Below are 20076 nucleotides of genomic sequence, written 5' to 3'. Positions count from 1 at the left end.
CAAATAAAATAGTAACAGCTAAAATAATCATTGCTAACATAAGTGAGAGCTTTCCCACCCTGCTCTTGCCCAGTGGATGTTGACAACAAGGCACAGTGCTCGGTCTCTGTCCTGGTTAAATTCCACTTGCTGGTCCTGACCCAACTTCTTGACATCACCTTGGAAAATGAACGCTGTCAGACTTGGCCTCGGCCATGCTCCATGGCACATTTGGGTGTATTTTGGTGCCCGTCACTCCCAGGCTCCCTGGTGCCTGCCCTTGATTTGGCTGGTCCTGTGCAGTTGTCTTATCCATGCACCAGTCCACCCAACCACAGTATCAGCCCCTTTGCGACTGCGAATTCACGTTTACTGCAGGCTTACTGTGTGTTAGCCCTGGCTGCATTCAAGATAAAGGACCTGCCCTACCTCAAGGATCATGAACTGTTCCACAGACGAGCCACACAGCCTGGGAAGGCATACAGAAACAAGTCCACTCTCCAGAACAGATGAGAACAAAGACACGGCACCCACGAAAGTGACCACGCACAAAAGTGACCACGTGTCCCCCGGGAGCTCCTAGGAGACCTCAGACCTTGAGCCCTGCCCAGACCTCCCTGGAGCGCATGGAACTTAAACTGTGAAAAGTCTGTGTATTTTTTGGAGATTTGCTTCCTCCTAGGACCACTCTTGCAGATCTGGCCCCGTATCCCCTATCTGCCTTCTGCCCAGGCTGTGTGACCTTCGGTCCATGATGTAAAGCTGTCCATGCCGTGCCGTGCCTGGGCTCCACCCAGTCTCCTGGGTGGGTCATTGGGCTCCAACCCTGCGCCCTAAAGAGAAGTGAACAGAGGCCCCTCCAGGCGGGAGGCTTGGGGAGCTCAGCCTTGCACCAGGAACCATCTCACCTTGGCTGAGCCAGTGAGTTGTCCATCGAGGTAGGTGGAGACAGTGCAATTCCTTTTCATTTCCTTGGTGACAACCACGGCCAGGTGATGCCACTGACCACAGGCCAGCAACTGGCCGCACCTGACCTGCAGCTGGCGTCCTGCCGAGGGCTCAGCATCGTCTTCAGGTTCCATGACGTCTGGAAGAGAACAGGAACGCCGGCCGTCACCGGTGCTGCACCTGCTGCAATGGCCCAGCAGAGCTGCAGGGGACGTGCCCTGGTCAAACAACCCTGGCCTCAGCCCAGCCCTCCTTGACCTTCACCCCTGGTGCCAGACCCAGGTGTGGGCACTGCTAGGAGTGCTAACACACTGAATTGTCACCACCACCTTGAGGGGCAGGCACTACCACTACACTCATTTTGCTATCCTCAAGTGTGGTTAGGTGGCTCTGCCCAAGGTGATGCAGGCCGGATTCAAACCCAGGGTCTCCCATACACTAGACTGCTTTGTGATGATGCCAATTTGCAGGCTGTGTCCTGTGCCACATGTGTCGGCCATCCTCCGATCCTCCTAGGCGCTTGCTAAGAAACAGTGCCACTCTTAGGACACGCAAAAGGAGCAGGAACAGGTGGCTAAGCGATGCCTGGCATGGCCACCTTGGGCAGGTGAACTTGGAGAACAAGGCTAAGGTCCAATGGGCAGAGCCAGGACCTGTCACCAGCACTGCTACGGGATGACCGGGCTCCCAGGTGCCCAGAGTCACCAGCGGGCCCTGGCAGCATGGGCCAACCCTAGGATATGAGGCCACTTCGGCTCATGAACCTTGCTCAGGGAAGGATGCAGCAGCCTCAATCCCAATGAGGCAGAGCCCCCCGAGTTGTCCCTGGCCACTGCCCCTGGCCACTGCCCCTGGCCACTGTCCCTGGCCACCCTGGGAGGGCAGAGCTGAGCTCCTGGAAGATTTCCGAACACAACCTCTAGAGCCAGGCCAAGGGCTGGGTCTTGTCCACCTGACTGTAACCCCAGAGCCCAGGCCACAGGGGCACACAGTACTACTACAGACCATTCTCCAGGTGTGGAACCCACAGGGGCAATGCCAAAAGCTGAGGAGGATCCTGGGGTCACCCCCGCCCCCGTCTAGAGCGTCTGACACAGCCCCGGCTCCCCTGAGGTGGGCGGGGCCAGCTCCAGACCCCAGCGCCTCACCCAGGGGCTGAAACTCTTTCTCTTCTGTGGATACAACCAGGGAGAGGTCTTCGGGGCAGAGGCTGACAGAGAAGCAGACGAAGGGCTGCTCGGTCCTGGCCAGGTGACGCACCACGGTCAGGAAGCGCAGCGGGTGGCCCTCGGTGGGAGCGGCCGGCCGGCTGATCAGGAACCAGCAGGAGAAAGTCAGGCCCCCGGGGGGAGGGAACACTCTGGCAGCGCCTGGGGAGGGAACACAGCACCCCTGAGGTCTTCGTCCTGCTGAGGACCCTCTGCGGCCCCCGACTCAGCTCAGCCACGGCACCTGCCGGGGGCCAGCCTGGGTCCGACCTCACTCACCAATGCGCCTTCCCCTTCGGCTCCGCGCTGCCTCGCCAAAGGGGCAGAGGCAGGGTCAGCATCCCTGAGGTGGCTCACAAGGGGACCCCGGTCAGCTTATCTCGACTCCGGCAGGCAGGGCGGAGGACACTGACCTCGCTTAGCCAAACGCTGGACAGGAAAGGGTGCCCCCTGGCCTCCCACGCAGGTAGCAGCAGTGGTGACCGAGACGGGGATGCTGACCTCACTGTGCAGGCAGAAGCAGCAGCCGTGTTGGCAACCACTGGTGCCACGCTGACGTGGAAAGAGAGTTTGCCCGCACTGGTGGGTTGGGAAGGCACTGGGTCCTCAGCCCCTACCCTCCCGTGGAAACCTGGAATCCAGTTCTAACAGAGAGTGCCGGGTTCAGGCAGCCCCTGAGCACTGGCGCCGTTCTGCCCGGTGCACGTCAGCTGAGCACTGCACTGTGTGAAGCAGGTTGAGGCCCCGGCTGTCCCCATGGGAACTACTTGCTGAGGGCTGCACCATTCTTGGGGCTGTCAGCATGGATCTCACACTTCTCTCTAGAGAGAGCTGTAGGGCCGGCTGACACGGACAAACTAAATGAGTCAAACCCGAGCCCAGGGACCAAGTCTGCCACCGAGTCCCCAGCCATGGGCCTGGACACTTGGGACACACAACGAACAGGCCACTGCTTCTGAGAGCAACTGGGGAGCTGAGGGATGCTCTGACCCCAGGTACTCAGGGCCAAAGAGCAGAGTCACCCTCTCCCGAGACACCTGGTGGAACTGGGCCATCGGGGCCCCCTGTGGCCCCACTCCTGGGGCAGGCGGGCAGCCGACCTCCCTGGGAAGTGCCTACCTGTCCCAATTCCTCCCGAGATGGAGTACTCGGTGCCGGATCCCATGACGGTAGCCAGCGTGGGAATAAACAGAGAGCTGGAAACAGAAAAGCATGTCAAGGCATCCACCCCACCAAGCCGGCTGCCCTGGGCTGGGACGTCTCTGCTCTCTGTCCTCCTGCGGGGGCCTCGCCCCTGCTTAGACCACACAGCCCCCAGGGACAGAAAGCAGCCGGTGCCCAAGGGCTGGCCAAGAGGGAGGAAGCCACACTGGAGGCAGGACATCACGTGAGGGCACTCCAAACACAGCCGCACCAGCAGAGAGGCAGCTGGCCCTCCACGCCCCGGGCACATGTCCATAACCCAGACACCTTCCTCGGCCAGCTGGCCAGAGCCCGTGGGAGCCAGGGCTTTGTCCTGTGTGTTCTAATTCACTGGGAATTAAGAAGTGGCCTTTCCAGGGTGTGAGGGCCTGCATACCCGTGGCCCTCCACCGACATGTCAAATTCCACAAACGATGGCGCCAGCGCCGCCCTCTGAGGCTGTAGGTTGCGTGGGGAGGTCATGGAGATGAGGCTCAGCGACGTCTGGAGGGCGGTGGTGGCGTCCGGGGACGTCCCTGAGGGCCTAAGGGCTGGAGCCGCCCCAGGGCACCAGTCAGAGATGGCTCCCGCACGCCCCTCGGCCCCTCCTGGGGTTGCGCTCTGGGACCCTAAACAAGAGAAGAGATATGACTTTGCTCAAAGCACTCCTGCCTTTCTCCTGGCCACTGGTCTAATGTCCCTGCCACAGCCCAAGTGCAGACACCTCCTAGCATCCCCCAGGGGGGTTGCTGGACCCCAGCCTGGTCCGTTTGCTGGCTTGGAAGGCACTGAAGGGTGGTAGTAACCTACCCGCCACAGGAACTTGCCCCTTTCTTTCTTCCAGGGTGCTCCCCTCTCCAACACGGCCACGTCCCACTGCTGCCTGTGGCCTGCCCCATTGGAGCCACTCACGGGGGCCTTGTCTCAGCCTGAAGGCCCGGCCCCTGCTTCATAGCAGCCTTTCTCCAACACATCTCTCAGCCCCCGTCTCTGGCTGCCAGCCCCAAGCCCGGCTCTGCATCCTGGCTTCTCAGCTGAGCCCTCTTCCTAATATGCTATGTGATCATCCCCCGAATACATCCACGCCATTCTCTCCCCCAAGCTGTCCCCTGGACCAGCACTCTTCAGGCGTCACCTGATGCTTTGGCTCCTGACACCGTAACTCAGCCCTGAGCTCTGAGCTGGGCAGACACCCCCACCCCGCCCCGCCCCATCCCTGCACACCTGGGCCCCGCTGGGCTGTGAAGGAAGTCCTATCACTGACTCACGCCCCGAAGCCCAGGCTCGTCATCACCTGTCCTGCGTGGAGAGAGCTCCATCTTGCTCCTCCCACACCTGCCTTTCTCCAGACAGAATCAGCTTTGCACCTGCTCGCCTCCCTGCACCTGCTGTCCACCGTCCCAGAGCAGGCTGCCGACCTCTCTCTCCAGTCCCGTGAGCCTGCCCCAGTTCCTTCCTCTGTCCTCACCTGAGCAGCCGGGGGTGCCTTGGTGCGCCCGAGATGGCCTGAGGACCCTCACTGCGCTCGACGGAGGCGGGACGATACCGAGTCCGAGAAACTGTCTGTACATCAGAACGCACAGGAGAGCGAGTGAAGGCATTGCTGCAGGCAGACGTGCTCCCCTGAGCTCCGCGACCTGCCACGCCCTTACCTGTGCTCTGCCCCCTTCACCTGCAAGGCCCATCCGGCAGCCGCACCGTCCCACCAACCCAGCCGCAGAGCCCCCAAATTCAGGAGTCTCAAGGCAGGCCTGCGCCGTCCATGCTTTATTGTTTCCTAAAGGAACTGACTGCTTTTACCAGCACGATGGCTTTGTCTGGCAGCCCACATGCCTGGCGGCTCAAAGAGGCTGGCCCGGCCCCCGGGCGCCATGCCTGCTGGCTGGAGCGGTCACCCCCATCCCCTCCCTGCACTGGCCCCTGTGTGTGTGTCAGCAGGGTGGTGTGACCCTCTGGGCAGGGGAGGGTCCCTGGGAGGCTCCTGCGCTCCCATCCACAGCCTGTTTGTCTTTCTTCTACACCTGCTGCTCCCTGGGTAGCTTCCCTCCCTGTTGTTGCTGCTAGGAAATGCATGGCCTCGTAGAGGGACCCCGAGCAGCATACAGAGGTGCATGCCCTGGCCCCTCTGTCCTGGGAGTCCCTGCAGCTGCCAGCCCCCAGCCAAGGCTTCCATGCCTCCACTCCTTGTCTAGTAAACTGTAAGCCCCTTGTCCGGCCCCACCAGCCCCAGGGGAGCAGGCTGGATCTGCTTCGTGGGCACCAGCACTGTGGTCTATAGACTTCCAGCACTGAATGCCCGGGCAAGTCGGTGCTCTGCGGAGGAGCGAGGAGGGGGTGTCGGGACTCCTGTCCCTGCGGCCCACGGGGTGCCCCCAGCCAGGACATAGCACAGGGCCCTCGGTACCTCAGCACGTCCGGCTCGATGGTCTGGGAAGCAAGCTTTTCAAAAATCCGGATGAGCCGCGAGTGCAGGGGGCCGCTGCCGGCGGCCAGGGCCCTGCGGCAGGAGCTCATGAGTGTCCCGAGCATTCCCGCTTCGCACATCACCTGGCGGCTCTTCTCCGACTTCACCAGGCACTGGAGGTGGCTGGCCAGGGAGCACTGGATCTCTTCCGAAAGCTGAGAGGTGACCAAAGCAAGCCGTGAAGACCAGGGGACCGCCCCTACCCTGGCGGACCCTGGCCTGCTGCACCCCCTCGGGGGCGGGTGTTCATCCTCTGCTCCCTCAAACAAGTATTCAGTGGGCTTACAATGTCAGCTTCCAGGGGACAGCCCTGGGGAGGCAAAGATGAGTAGGGCCCTGCCCCTGCCCCATGGGATCACAGAGAATCAGCCTCCTCCACGCAGCAGGACAGGTGCTCCCGCAGAGAATTTAGTGTCTCGGACGGAAGGGGTCCCTGAGGCCCCTCACTCATTTCATGGAGTTCCTGGCAGGGGTACAAGGAAGACCAGCCCTGGCCTCTATGGCCACACTGGATTCTTCCTGTGATGAGAGTAACTCCTGGGTATCCCGGATGTGCCAAGTCCTGCTCCCTAAGCATTTGAACGTGGAGCGTTGAAGCAATCCCTGTGACGAGGTCCAGAATCAACCCCATTTCACAGATCAGAAAACAGAGCCCAGGGCAGTGACCTGTGCAGGGCCACATGGTAAGGGCAGAGCCTGTGTCTGACCTTCGACTTCCCTTCACTCTGCCAGCTCCTGTCCTCATGGGCAGTCATGTGAGGGGTCCCCTCCCCAGACATGGCAAGAGCATGTTCCTACCACAAACAGACAGAAATAACTCAGACCCCCTCCAGAGGTTTCTCACAAGCCTGTAGCACCTGCCAGTCCTTCCAAACGTGCAGGGGAAAAAAATGGAATTCGAAGAGAGTTTCTTTTGGTGCAAAGGCAATTTTGAAATCCACGTATGATTTTTTTCATGATACGTGCCTTTTCCATATATTCGGAAGAAAATGATTCCATTTCCCTACAAAATATCTGGGGATGTATTTCAAGGAGTAACATGTAGGACAAGATGCATTTGCACTGCTTCTCACCAGCTTCTGGATGTTAAACAAATGGTACGTGTGTCTCACCTCCCATCCTCCCACCTGCCTTCCAGCTGGGCAACACTCACTGCCCCTGCCCCAACAGCGGTGAGGGCCCCATTGCTGCAGTAACATTTCTGATGTCAGAGATAGGCAGCAAGCAGGTGGCCCAGCCCGCACTTAAGATGCCCACATCCCATAGCTGAACCTGGCCAGCTCTACAGCTCTACAGCTCCTGACCCCAGTTTCCTGCCAATGCACACCCTGGGAGGCAGCTACCCATGTGGGAGTCCTGGACCGAGTTCCAGACTCCAGGATTTCACCTGGCCCAGCCCTGCCTGTTTTGGGGAATGAACAACACAGATGGGTTCATTTTCTCTCTCTCTCTCTCTCTCTCTCTCTCTCTCTCTCTCTCCCTTTCTCTCTCTCTCCTCTCTCTCTCTTTCTCCTCCCCCCTTTCTCTCCAACTCCCAAATAAATCAAAATGTTCAAAAATAAATAACAAGTGAATTCTGGACAGGATGAAATGCCATTGGAGTGATCTGGCGAGCAAAGTTCTGCCAGGGTGAACTCTCGTGGCTTTGTCAGTGCTCCCTGGTGTCACCAGCATCGAGGACAGAACTCACCACCTGGAGGAGCTGGACCCCCTTCCCGTGAGCCTGAGCTGTGGATGGACACAGGCAGCCCAACGGGGACAGAAACTGCTGGTAGAAACGGTGACAGTCACCCAATAGTCCCGCCTCCATCATCACCATTTGCACACTGGGGAACTCTCCCCCACTTCCAGGTCTTCAGGTTCAGACTGTCCCGTCCTGGGCACCCCAGCCCCACCTCTGCCCCCTGTGTCCACTGTCCTTGAAACAGAAGAGGGTCACCCACACTCTCACCTCCAACTCCCCTCTCCCAGAATAGGGACTTTCATAGCTGGCACCTGCCCGCTTCATTTGGGGGTGAGAGCTGAGGCCACAGCTTGCATGGGACAAGATGCACAACTGATATCATCATGCACTATTAATAAGAAATAAATAGAAACACCTGCAATCACTCATATTAATTGGCAGACTTCTGGGTTTTGTTCTTGTTGTTGTTTATTTGTTTTTTGAGTTTTTTTTTTCTTGGTTCACTTTTTGCTCCGCGCCCCAACACCAGAACAGGAATACTTAAAAAATCTAAATATGCGAAAAAGAAAGAAAAAGGAGAAAGTTTGCAAAGGCAAGAATTGCTGAGCTTGCCTAATGATGCCACAAGTTGACTCCAAAATTGCTCAATACCCCATAATGGAGGAGGGAGAATTGATCGTCCTCATTATCACTGCAGCTCTGTCAATACCAATATTGCCTTGTTTTGAATAAAATGTGCTGTTTTTTTCAACGTTGGTTCCAGTAAAATGGGGTTTTCGTGAAAATATGAGCAGTGGCAGGAAACCAGTCTGGTCTCTCCCCCTCCAAATGGATTGATTTTCCTAACGCAGATGACTCGCAAGGCAGGAAAGGGGGTGGTGGTTCAATTAGGACTCTGTTGAGAGCACAGGGTCACCCGACAGGCCGGCAGGCTGGACCCGCGAGGCACGTGATCGCGGAGTGACCTGTGCTGTGGCGCTGAGGACGGCTCCACTCCCTGCACTCGGCAGGCGAGACTCCAAGTCAGCCTTTGTCCTGCTGCGGATGCTACCTCCTTCTCTCTTTCTCAGCTTTCTCTCCTGGTGCACACGGGTCCCAGGGGGATGTCAGGTGCATCAGTCCCCAGTGTCCCGTCACTTTAGCCGCACAGTCTCAACACCAACAGGAAGACTACCAGGTGTCCAGCGCCAGCTCCCCTCCCTGTGAAGGAACCTGGGACTTTTGATCCGCTCACACCGGAACTAGTCGGGTGTTCCAACTTGGTTGCAGTGTTCTTTATGTGATGATTTGGGGAGAGCAGTGACAGACTCTGAGAGACCAAAGACTGCACAGGTGGTGCCCGGGACCATCGGGGCCCGCAGGTGTGTTTCACTCTGCAAGTAGCCTTGGCCAATGCTTTCTCAGAATTCGTTCTCCCTTCATGTGGCCATTGCACCACAGTCCTACACCCTGACACGTTCATTTGTGCTGCTCCTATGGCGTGGTGGGCCCGGGAGTCTGTGTTCTTGGTTTGGGTGTAAGAGAGAACTCAGCGCCCAGCAAACCATGAGAACCTTGGCCAAAGGGCCTGGCCTCCTCGATGCATAGGGCAGGTTTGTAACCAAGACACCAAGACCAAGATGCACGTGGCTGGCTGCCTGCCTTCCTGCTCCAGACCTGCCACCTTTGCAAACAACACACACAGGACAGACCATGCCCTCAGCAGCTGAAGCCCCAGGATCTCAGATTTAAGAAGGGTTTCTCTCGTTCCCATATGACTCCCCACCCCGCAATCAGGTCATAGTGATGTTCTCCCCCTTGGCCCAGCATAGCTCAAAGTGGGCAAAGTCCATGCCAACCCCATCCCTAAGCTCCTACTCATTATTCAAGGGACAATTCACACAGCCTCTCATCCAAGCAAGGTTTTCTGACTCTCAACCTAGCACCATGTTCAAGCTTAAATCAAGATGAATACCACACTATCGCTGGTTCTATCATCTATCTATCTATCATCCATCTCTATCATCTATCTGTATCTATCTGCATCTATCATCCCTCTCTGTATTTCTATCTCCATCTCTATATCGCAATCTCTCTTTGTTCCCCCTCCACTCCTACAACACTGGAGTAACAGAAATATTTGGGGGGATGAGAAAGAGCATAGGAAATGTAGAAATTCAACACATGTCTAATGCGCTATAATTTAACAAAGCAAGGATCCTGCTTTACCAACGTCTATTGGAGGAAATGGCTCTTTCCAAATGGCCTGCGCTTATACAATGCTCTCCAGGGCCATTAACGCCGTCAATATTTTAGTTACTTGAAACCCATGCGATTAGTCCAATGCATCCGAAACACAGGCTCATTCCAGAAAATGACACTCAGCTTTTCCAAACACAGGCACCCATGAGTGACAGACACACACAGCTCTGAACCCCAATCCTCTTTCCATCCCATCAGACTGCACCTGGACGTTTCCATAGCGGCAGGAAGCTTGCAGCAGCCTTTAGGTCTCTGGAACATACTGATAGCAACTCAGGGTGCAGACTGAGGATACGCGGCAATCCCTCCCACGCCTGTCATTGCTCCCATAACCTCCCTGGCCCACCAGCCAGCCTGGCACAGTGGTAGGAGGCCAGGTGCACACACACCAGTTGGCAAGGCTGTTCACTCTCACTGAATCGCTTCAAGTTTCAAGCCTTCACCTGCTAAACAGGAAGACTGAAATTCACCTTGCAGGATTTTATCAAGATGCAGTGACAACTGTCTGCAGAGTTTCTGGCATCTAGCCACGGCAGCTGCAGCAGCCAGGACAAGCTTCCCACGCCGCCAAGTCCCTCCACCACACTAAGCACTCACGTATTGCTTCGTGTAACCCACCATCGTCCCACAGAGAGACGAGCTAAGGGTCAAAGCTGACAAGGAACTCTCCCAGGGCTCTGCGGCTGCCAAGCTCACAGTCTGCCGTCTTCAGGGCCTGAACCAAGCCCTGGGGCAGTCAGTGCTCATCGGGTGATGAGGATGATGGTGACAATGGTGGTGATGGCAAGCATGGTGGTGATGATGGTGGGGATGGTGATGATAATGGTGGGGATGGTGGTGATGGTGATGATGATGGCGATAGTGATGATGATGGTGGTGATGGTGATGATAATGGTGGTGATGTGACGGTGATGATAATGGTGGTGGTGATGGTGATGATAATGGTGGTGGTGATGGTGATGATAATGGTGGTGATGTGATGGTGATGATAATGGTGGTGATGTGACGGTGATGATAATGGTGGTGGTGATGGTGATGATAATGGTGGTGATGTGATGGTGATGATAATGGTGGTGATGATGGTGGTGATGATGGTGATGGTGATAATGGTGGTGATGATGGTGATGGTGGTGGTGATGTGATGGTGACGGTGGTGATGATGAGAATGGTGATGATGATGATGATAATGATGGGAAGTAACTCAAGAAAATGCAACCGAGGCCCTTCACGATGTGGCTCCAGCTGACTTCTCCAGCCCCACCCACTCACTGCCTTCCCACCCCGTGAGTCTGTCTTGGCCCAGTTGACTATTCCAATGGCCGCACAGGCATCTTCACGTGTGCTTCTCTCTGCATCGGAGCGCCTCTTCCCTCTCTCTCTGTGCCATCTGGCATGCACACACCTTTTCTCTAAGCTTCGTTCAAGTGCCGTGCCTCTCTGTCCCGGGGCCCTGTGCTGCGGCCGTCACGACGTGTGTTTCGTACGCTTCTCGGCCTGCTGTGTTTGAGGAAGCCCTGACTCCAAGTTCCAGTGATATCATCTCCATCTCTTCAAAGACACATAGCAGGTGCTTGGTAATTAGTTGCAGAGGCAAACACATCACTCTTGCTGCTGCCACACAGCCTGTGTTCCACCTCTGGTCCTCCCACGCTGTGGGTGACGGCTATCACACACGCAGCAAATTTCTCTCTGCTAGAACTGCCTGGGGGCCACAGCCCTGGAGGAAGTGGGGGTAGCAGTTGGACCTGGAAAGTCCTCCTAATACAGGTCAGAGGTCCGGCCCAAGGCCACATCCCTAACAGCAAAACCCTCATGGCTGCTGAGTGTACCGGAAAAGTATTTTTTCTTTTTCTGGGCAGTTATTTCTTTCTGGGGCCAACTCGGCTCCAAGAGAACTGAGCTGGACTCTAGTTTTGCCTTGTACCCAGGAGCAAGCCTGCCACCAGTTTTTAACTCAGGCAGTGGCACCAGAGGCAGAAGGAGAACTGGATTCTTTGCTTTCAACACCAGCTCCCAGGGCTCGCATTTTGGAGGGGGCAAAAACACCTCTGGGTTGTGCACAGAACAAACTGAGAGCAGCCACAATTGGAAAGAAACCAGAACAGAACACTCGCGAGGTTATTTAAGTCATGGCCCCTAAGCTGACTCCAGTCCCTTGGAAAGACATCAATTTCTCACCCACGGCGAGGAAGAACATGTGAGTTACGTAAACTGCAGAAGCGCACAAGGAGCCCCACCGGCAGACCCAGGAGTCAGGGGGCCTTGCCTTCTATCTTTTTAGTCACACTGCCATCTACTGAAATACACTCGGTTTCCTGCACCCAAACCTGCAGAGGCCTACAGGCACTTCTGCTTCCGCATTTGCCCGCGCCGTCTCATTTCTCGTTTGATTTACTGTGCTATTTGTTGCCGTGAGGCCTCCCCCACCCCTTTTCAGAAATCAATTACGGTAATTATCCAACGTTTAATAGCTGCTGACTTGGCATCTGCAGAAAATACTTGAGAAAATGCACCGCGACGTTTCATTTGCATATCTGAGAGACAGTGAGGGAGAATTAGACTTTTTCTAAATTACCTACTGTGACCTGAATATAGAAGAAGTATCGCCCCAAATGGAATTCTCAGTCACCTACTGAATTTGTCCCGTCACTCTCACGGGCTGAGCACAGAGCAGAGGTTCTTCCCCACACAGGGAGGTGGCAACTCGAGTTGTTTAAGCTGAAACCCAGGCTCAGCCGGGGAGATTCTACGTGCGAATGCAAGAGTGGGGTGGAGTGCTGTCTGCTCTGTGTCACTCCATGCGCCCTCGTTGCTGTGGGCTGTGCAGAACGCATAGCTCGGCACTCACAAGACCGCCCAAACCACTGGCTTGGTCGTCGACATGGCAAGGACGCTGGCTGCATTCTGTGAAATACAGACAAGGCAGCCAGATGTCCTCACAGGAAGCTGATGGCTCCTGGGAAGGTGTGCAATGCCCGGATGGCAGGACGTGGCCTTCTGTGACGGCGGCAAGATCAGAGACTCACTCGTCAAACACGACTTGCAGTGTGGGACCCCAGGACCGTGGGCAGTCACCCAACACTTCTGAGCCTTGAGCACTCGCACCTGCACTTCAAAGAGCCACGGCGGGAGATTCACAGCACAGAGATGACCCCAGTGCGCACGGGTCTCTGCTATGCCCCGGCAAACCCTGTTGTGACCAGTCAGACACAGAAGGTAAGATCCCAGGTTTTGAGCAACTCATTGACTGAAAGACATTTGATTTGGGGGGGTCAAATGCTTTCATCCAGCAGTTGAATGCATAGGGCGATTACAGTAGCTGGACTTTTTTTAATTAAAAATTTTTAAATTTATTTATTTGAGAGGCAGTCACACACACACACACACACACACACACATACACACACAGACTCTCATTTGCTATTTCATCGCTCCCCCCCCACCGCCCCAAACACCTGCAATGGCCGGGGCTGGGCCAAGGCCAAAGCTGGCAGCTGGGAGCTCAACCCAGATCTCCCACATGGGTTTCAGAAACCCAGTTTCTGAGCCATCAGTGCTGCCTCCCAGAGTGCTCAGTAGCAAGAGGCTGCAGAAGCTGGGCATCGGACCCAAGTCCTCTGCCGTGAGATGCATCATCTTACCCAAGGTCTTAACCTCTAGGCCAACCACCCATGCCACGTTGGTCTTTCAAGATGGCTGCCAGGAAGTGCCTCTCCTGGACACATGCAGGGGAGGTGTGTGTCTTCTCCCTTTGGGTCTAAGCTGAGCCTGGGCTCAACTGGACCATTAGAAAGCTGTGGGAACAGCCCTGGCTTGTCCCACACATAAGCCTTCAGAAGTCACAAGATGCAGTGTGGCCTGCTGGAGGGTCCCCGGGGGTGAGGAGTGGGGACACATGGAGAGGCCAGATGGACAGGGCGACATAGAGGAGAATCGACAGCTTGAACTAAGGCCCCTGCTGTGTGACCCAGCTGGGCCAGCCCAGGAGCCCCTCACCATGTGAGCCGGCCTTGCGAAGGGGCAGAGCTGCTCTGTGAGTGAAGAGGCCACCATGGTTGATCTAACCCCACAAGCATCACCGGCCCTGCTGGGCCCTGTCCAGCGTCCTGACTCACAGAATCGTGCGAAGGAACAGCCCAGCTGCTGACCCCATTGTCTCCAGGCTTCCTCCTTGCCCACCACTGTTGACAACTGTGGCGTGCATTCCCTTCCACGGCTGTCTATAGGGGAGTCTCCAAAGGGTCATGTTCACATGTAGCATGCAAACACTATGCGTGGCTTCCGCAATGTTTTGCACCAAAAGAAACCTGTGTTTTAGGTCCGTTGTGAACGAATGTTTTTGAAGTCCCTCACGTATGGCTCTGTCCAGTGATTTCATTACCGCTTTGCCACCTCTCTCTCTCTCTCTCTCTCTCTCTCTCTCTGCAGAGCAGCAGGGACCAGAACAAGCCCAGGCACTGAGGAGATGTTGACATGCAACTGCCCTGAATCCCACACATTCTCCAGGTGGAAACATCCCCACCCCTGCACACCAAGACTTTCTCTCCTCCGTCCACTTCTCCCACTGACCTTGAAGGGCTTACAAGATTTGTATCGGGATCACTGTCACTGTCGGGCTGGGATTAACCATGCCAACCAGCTGTCATTTCTTCCTGAAGTGTGTTGCCTACTTTTCAACTCCTACTCCAGCACAGCTGGACCCTTCGTCACCTCCCAGAAGTGCCAGGCCCCTGTTGCTCATTCCATGGGAGGCAACCCAGGGAGGACCACATTCAGTGTGAGGAGCACCAACTGGGAATCCTCCAAAGTCATTTAAATGATCTGAACTTGTGTTTCCCCACTGGTTACAAAAAGAGAGAACGCCCCCGACAAAACTGCTTAGGAGACTTAAATACACAGTGAAGGGCCTGGTAGCCACCAGTTCAACTGAATAAATCTAAAGTGCTACATTTTCTTTCCTTCCTTTAAAAAAATTTATTTGAGAAGCAGAAAGACAGAGACATAGAAGTCGAGAGAGCTCCTATCTGCTGGTTCATCCCCCAGATGCTGCCCACAGCCAAGGCTGGGGCTGAAGCTGGGAGTGGGAACCCCATCCGGGTCTCCCACGTGGGTGGCAGGAATCTAGGCACTCGCGTGATCGCTGCTGTGCCTCCGAGAGCAGGGAGCAGCAGGCAGCTGGAGCCCGGAGCAGGCTGGGCGTAGCACCAGGTGCTCTGACGTCCTACCGGGAGCCCAGAGCAGAGCTGGGCGTAGCACCAGGTGCTCTGACGTCCCACCGGGAGCCCGGAGCAGAGCTGGGCGTAGCACCAGGTGCTCTGACGTCCCACCGGGAGCCCGGAGCAGGCTGGGCGTAGCACCAGGTGCTCTGACGTCCCACCGGGAGCCCGGAGCAGAGCTGGGCGTAGCACCAGGTGCTCTGACGTCCCACCGGGAGCCCGGAGCAGAGCTGGGCGTAGCACCAGGTGCTCTGACGTCCCACCGGGAGCCCGGAGCAGAGCTGGGCGTAGCACCAGGTGCTCTGACGTCCCACCGGGAGCCCGGAGCAGAGCTGGGCGTAGCACCAGGTGCTCTGACGTCCCACCGGGAGCCCGGAGCAGAGCTGGGCGTAGCACCAGGTGCTCTGACGTCCCACCGCATGCAGGGCATCTTCCAGGTCTTCCTTAACAACTCCAGTCTCCTCCTCACAGCTTCCGGGATATGTGTGCTTCCGATGCTTTCGTCTGCTCTGAGGTTCTCGACACCCACGTGTGATGGGACTGGAACCAGGGCTCCCCTTTGACTGTCATCTTGGAGCTGTGCATTCACCTTGGTAGAGGCTACCTGGCCCCCTCCTTCACACAACCCCCAGACTCCCCTCCAAAGGCAGCCCCCCCGCCCCGTGTGGCAGCTGACTGCAGGCGAAGCTTCCCCACGGCTGCCCCTCACTGCTTCCCCACATGCCACGCCCAGGCCATTCTCCACCCAACAGCCCAGGACACCTTGTCGATACAGAGACCTGACCCTGTCATCCCCACTCCCTTGAGAGAGGCTTCTTATCACCCTTGGGAGGCTCCAGCCTGCCCCTGCCCAGCCCAGAGCCCACGTGCCGCTCAGTTCTCTCGGCACTGCCCCCGCTGCCTGCAGTAAGATCCTTCCCTCCTGGCTAATAACTCCACATCTTTCAAGGCTCTACTGCAACATCACCACCTAAGAGACAGTTTCCCTGATCTCCACCTCTTCACCTAGAGCAGATCAGACGGGGCCTGTCCCCTCCTCTACCCCATCATTCTCTCCCTCACCACCCGGTTCCGCCCCTTGCTATTGTCCATCGCTGTGTGTAACTGCACATCCATTTGTGAGGGTCTTTATTTCGTCCGTGTGCACTGTCGCCACCTCCCTATCCCCACCACAGGTGCATGCTCCAGGGACAGTGCCTCTTTTTCCCATTGTGCTAGCCCTGTATTCCCTGAAAGGAGCCCAGGACCAAGACCTCAGCCAGCACCCATGGGGCAGACGAATGTGTAGGTGGCCAGTGTCCTCCTGTCCCCCTCCAGTCCCAGGTGCTGGGCTTAGCGCCTGAGACCTGCCGGGTGAAGATTTCAGAATTTTTTCCCCCATTTGTTTTTGTTCCATGGTTGTTTCTAGAAGTCCCTTGGCCAACAGAAGTCACCTGTTTTGCATAGCCTTGGGGTGGGGGGGCACCACAAACTCAATCCAGGGCCCAAGATAAACTGATGCTTGCTTCCCAAGGACGGCCCCACTGACGCAGGGCACTGAGGGCAACGAGAAGAAAAGGAGTCTCAGGCCACAGGGAGCTTGGGATAGGTCACATGACCAAGACGGGCTTTGTCTTGGGCACGCGTCCATCGGCAGGTACCTGCGGGTGGTCCTCGTGGTGGAGCCGAGGCAGCAGCCGCACCATGGTGCACACGATCCCGGGATGCATGATCACGGCGTCACCTTCCTCTGCCCTGCAGAGAGGGAAAGCAGCGCTTCAGACACGAGCCCTTCGAGGCTCTTCCCTCTTCTCGCCGAACTCTCTGGATCTTCCTCTTACAGACAGAGCGGCCAGGATCCACAGCCTCAGTCTACCACTTCCTGCCTGGGTGGCCCTGAATGGCTGCATCTGAGCCCGAGTGTCCTGCACAACGCCGCCCTCCCTCCGACAAACACACAGCACTGCTCTTGAGCTCTCAGACGTAATACCTGGTTCACAGTTGACACTTGAAGGACATGAGAGCCCTGGTCTCCCTCCCTTCCTTCCAGAAACATGGAAGATTACGAAGCTTTCATTGTAGATTAAACAGGTTAAACACATACACACACACACATGCACACACACACTTGTGGGTCCCTCCCGGTGGTGCGGGCATCTTCTGCTATGTCCCATACACCGCATACAATTTAAATGCCAGTAGAACTGCATTTAAACGCTGATTTAAACTCTGAAGACTAAAAAGTAAATGGTAGAAGAGAAGAAAACCCCAACCCAAAGCACCATGGAGCTGAAAAAGGAGTTCCCTGGGGCTTCTCCTCCAGCAGCAGCCTTTCTGTGAACACACAAGTGCCCTTGAACCCAGAACCGCGCCTGGCGCAGGCGGCGGGGAAATAGCTCCTCTTGGAGTCCTCCCTCTCGTCCGAAGGGAGAGAAGCGAGGCTCCTGGAGGTCACATGGATTAGATTCCCTGGGGCCCTCTTGGCTTTGTTTCTCCATTCTTTCCCTTCCCAGACTCTGGGCAGGTTCCTGGGTGGTGGCAGCAGGAGCAGCCAGGCAGACTCTAAGGCTCTCAGACACAAGAAACCTTCTCTGCAGAACAGGCGAGACCTCCACTGATTTTTCCTTTTCCCCCAGCGACAAATGTCATTGTGGGGAAGAACGGAGACAGGAGAGGTAATGGGAGTGGCTCCTGGGATCCACGGTGTGCGCTGTGCCAGGAAGAGGATGACGAGGAGGCGGCTGAAGAAGGTGTGACTGGCAGGCTGTGCGTTGGTGCTGAGCTCAATTCTGACTGTGCACATGTGCATTTTGACCCAGCCTGGGGGCAAACCACCGCTGGAGACTGGCTTCCATAAGAGGCAGACTGTCGGTGCATCAAATTGCCCAGCAAAGTCTTCGAGAGCTGAACTAACGCTGGGGCACAGTACACAGAAGGTGGATAGAAACTTGTGGTCTCAGGGCGGCACTGCGGAGCAGCAGGTAGAGCCACCGCCCACAGTGCCGGCATCCCATATGGGTGCCAGTTCAAGTCCAGGCTGTTCCACTTCTGATCCAGCTCTCTGCTGTGGCCTGGGAAAGCAGTAGAAGATGGCCCAAGTCCTTGGGACCCTGCACCCACATGGGAGACCTGAAAGAAGCTCCTGGATCCTGGCTTTGAATTGGTGCAGCTACTGGCTCCTGGCTTCGGAATGCCGCAACCTCTCCTTCTTTCTGTGTGTAACTCTGACTTTCAAATAAATAAAATAAATCTTAAAAAAAAGAAACAAAGAAACTTATCATCTGAACCCAACTGTGTCTGCTAGAACCCAATAATCAACACTCCCCATAAGATGTCAACAAGAGCCAGAGTTCCTAAGGTAACATTCAAACCTCCAGGGTCCAGCATGAAATTGCTTAACACCGAAATCTCATCAGCTCACATGGGGAAAGACAGCCAACAAACACCTGTGTGAAAATCACACAGGAAACAGACTTCTCAAATGAAAATTTAAATCAGTTATGGTTAAGCAAACTCCAAGAAATGAAGGTGAACACTTTTGAAATGAATTTTTAAAATACAAAGTCTCAGAGTTTTTTTTTAAAAATGAATGCAACAGGCTAATCCTCTGCCTGCGATGCTGGTACCCCGGGTTCTAGACCCAGTTGGGGCACCAGCTTCTGTCCTGGTTCCCCTCTTCCAGTCCAGCTCTCTGCTGTGGCCCGGGAAAGCAGTGGAGGATGGCCCAAGTGCTTGGGCCCTGCACCCCATGGAGACCAGGAGGAAGCACCTGGTTCCTGGCTTCGGATCAGTGGCCATTTGGGGGGTGAACCAACGGGACGAAGACCTTTCTCTCTGTCTCTCTTCCTCACTGTCCAAAAAAAATGAATGCAACAAAAAAGAATCAAATACAAACTTAAGAAGTGAAAAATGAGGGAACCTTGAAAAGACTTACTGAATGAGAACAACCGAGGAAGAAGATGAGACGGGGAAAGAGCTCACGAATCAGAAGGCAGATCAACAGGAATCACCCAAGCTAAACCACAAGAGGAAGCTTTTATTAAATGAAGAGAGTCTCACAGTACCAAAAAGAACTAATGCTACTGCCATTGATGGTCTCAGAAGGAGAGGAGGAGGAGTTCAGAAATACTATGATGTTTTAATTACTCTAACTTTGTAATGTCTTTTAAAAGATTCATTTATCACTTGATTTGAAAGGCAGAGGGACAGAGAGGGAGGACAAGAGAGCAAGAGCGAGAGCGAGAGTTCTCCCATTCTCTGTTTCATTCCCCCCAAATGTCTACAAGAGCCAGGACTGGCCAAGCCCAAACCACAAGCTCAAAACTCCATCTGGGTCTCCTTCTTGGATGGCACAGACTCAATATCTGGGCCTTCCTGGGCACGTGAGCAGGAGCTTGGATCAGAGGCAGAGTTGCTGGCCCTGGAGAGACACTCCGATATGGGATACGGCATCCTACGTGGTGGCTTAACCAGCTGGGCCACAATGCCTACCTCTGCAATCTCTATTTTTTTAAGATGTATCTATTTATTTGAAAGGCAGAGTTATAGAGAGAGGTAGAGACAGAGAGAAAGATCTTCCATCCACTGGTTCACTCCCAGTTGGCTGCAATGGCCAGAGCTGCACTAATCCGAAGCCAGGAGCCAGGAGCTTCTTCCGGGTCTCCCACGTGTGTGCAGGAGCCCAAGGATTTGGGCCATCTCCTACTGCTTTCTCAGGCCATAGCAGAGAGCTGGACTGGAAGTGGAGCAGCCAGGTCTCGAACTGGCGCCTTTATGGGATGCCAGCACTGCAGGCAGTGGCTTTACCTGCTATGCCACAGTGCCAGTCCCTGTAATATCTTTTAAAATCAGGCAGGGTGATGTCTCCTACTTTGATCCTTTTGCTCAGTATTGCTTCGATCACTAATCTTTTGTGGTTACATACAAATTTGAGTAGTGTTTTTTCTAGTTCTGTGAAAAACATCCCCAGCATGTTGGTAAGGACTGCATTGCAACTATAAATCACTTTCAGCACCATGGGCATTTTCATGACACTGATTCTTCCAATCCACTTTCCAAGAGTTTGGTGAAAGAAAAAAATGTTTTTGGAACATTTTTAGCCATTCTCTCTTCAAATGAAGTTAAACACATATGCTTTAGATTCAAGAAGCTTACTAAAATCCAAACAAAAGAAAC

General features: G+C 55.2%; 1 protein-coding gene across 6 annotated transcripts in view; it reads right to left on the bottom strand.

Moving 5' to 3' along the window:
- WDFY4 (WDFY family member 4) overlaps window positions 1-20076 on the bottom strand; it is a 269215-nt gene that overhangs the window by 172028 nt on the left and 77111 nt on the right. For all 6 annotated transcript variants that reach the window (XR_016221811.1, XM_089314169.1, XM_051837552.3 and 3 more), the window contains exons 13-19: window positions 16563-16656; window positions 5722-5936; window positions 4786-4880; window positions 3715-3946; window positions 3255-3331; window positions 2076-2297; window positions 888-1066 (exon numbers count right to left, since the gene is read on the bottom strand). Coding sequence is in view for 5 of the 6 variants with exons in the window: in XM_089314169.1 (XP_089170295.1) it covers window positions 888-1066; window positions 2076-2297; window positions 3255-3331; window positions 3715-3946; window positions 4786-4880; window positions 5722-5936; window positions 16563-16656 (1114 nt within the window). In the remaining variant the exon portion in view is untranslated. The remainder of the gene's footprint in view (window positions 1-887; window positions 1067-2075; window positions 2298-3254; window positions 3332-3714; window positions 3947-4785; window positions 4881-5721; window positions 5937-16562; window positions 16657-20076) is intronic.

The sequence above is a fragment of the Oryctolagus cuniculus genome, chromosome 15 (assembly GCF_051225735.1).
Source record: "Oryctolagus cuniculus isolate XC-2025 breed Fujian yellow rabbit chromosome 15, ASM5122573v1, whole genome shotgun sequence".
Classification (NCBI taxonomy): Eukaryota; Metazoa; Chordata; class Mammalia; order Lagomorpha; family Leporidae; genus Oryctolagus; species Oryctolagus cuniculus.
The sequence above is the reverse complement of the archived record's forward strand: the minus strand, read 5'-3'. Positions and strand labels throughout refer to the sequence as shown.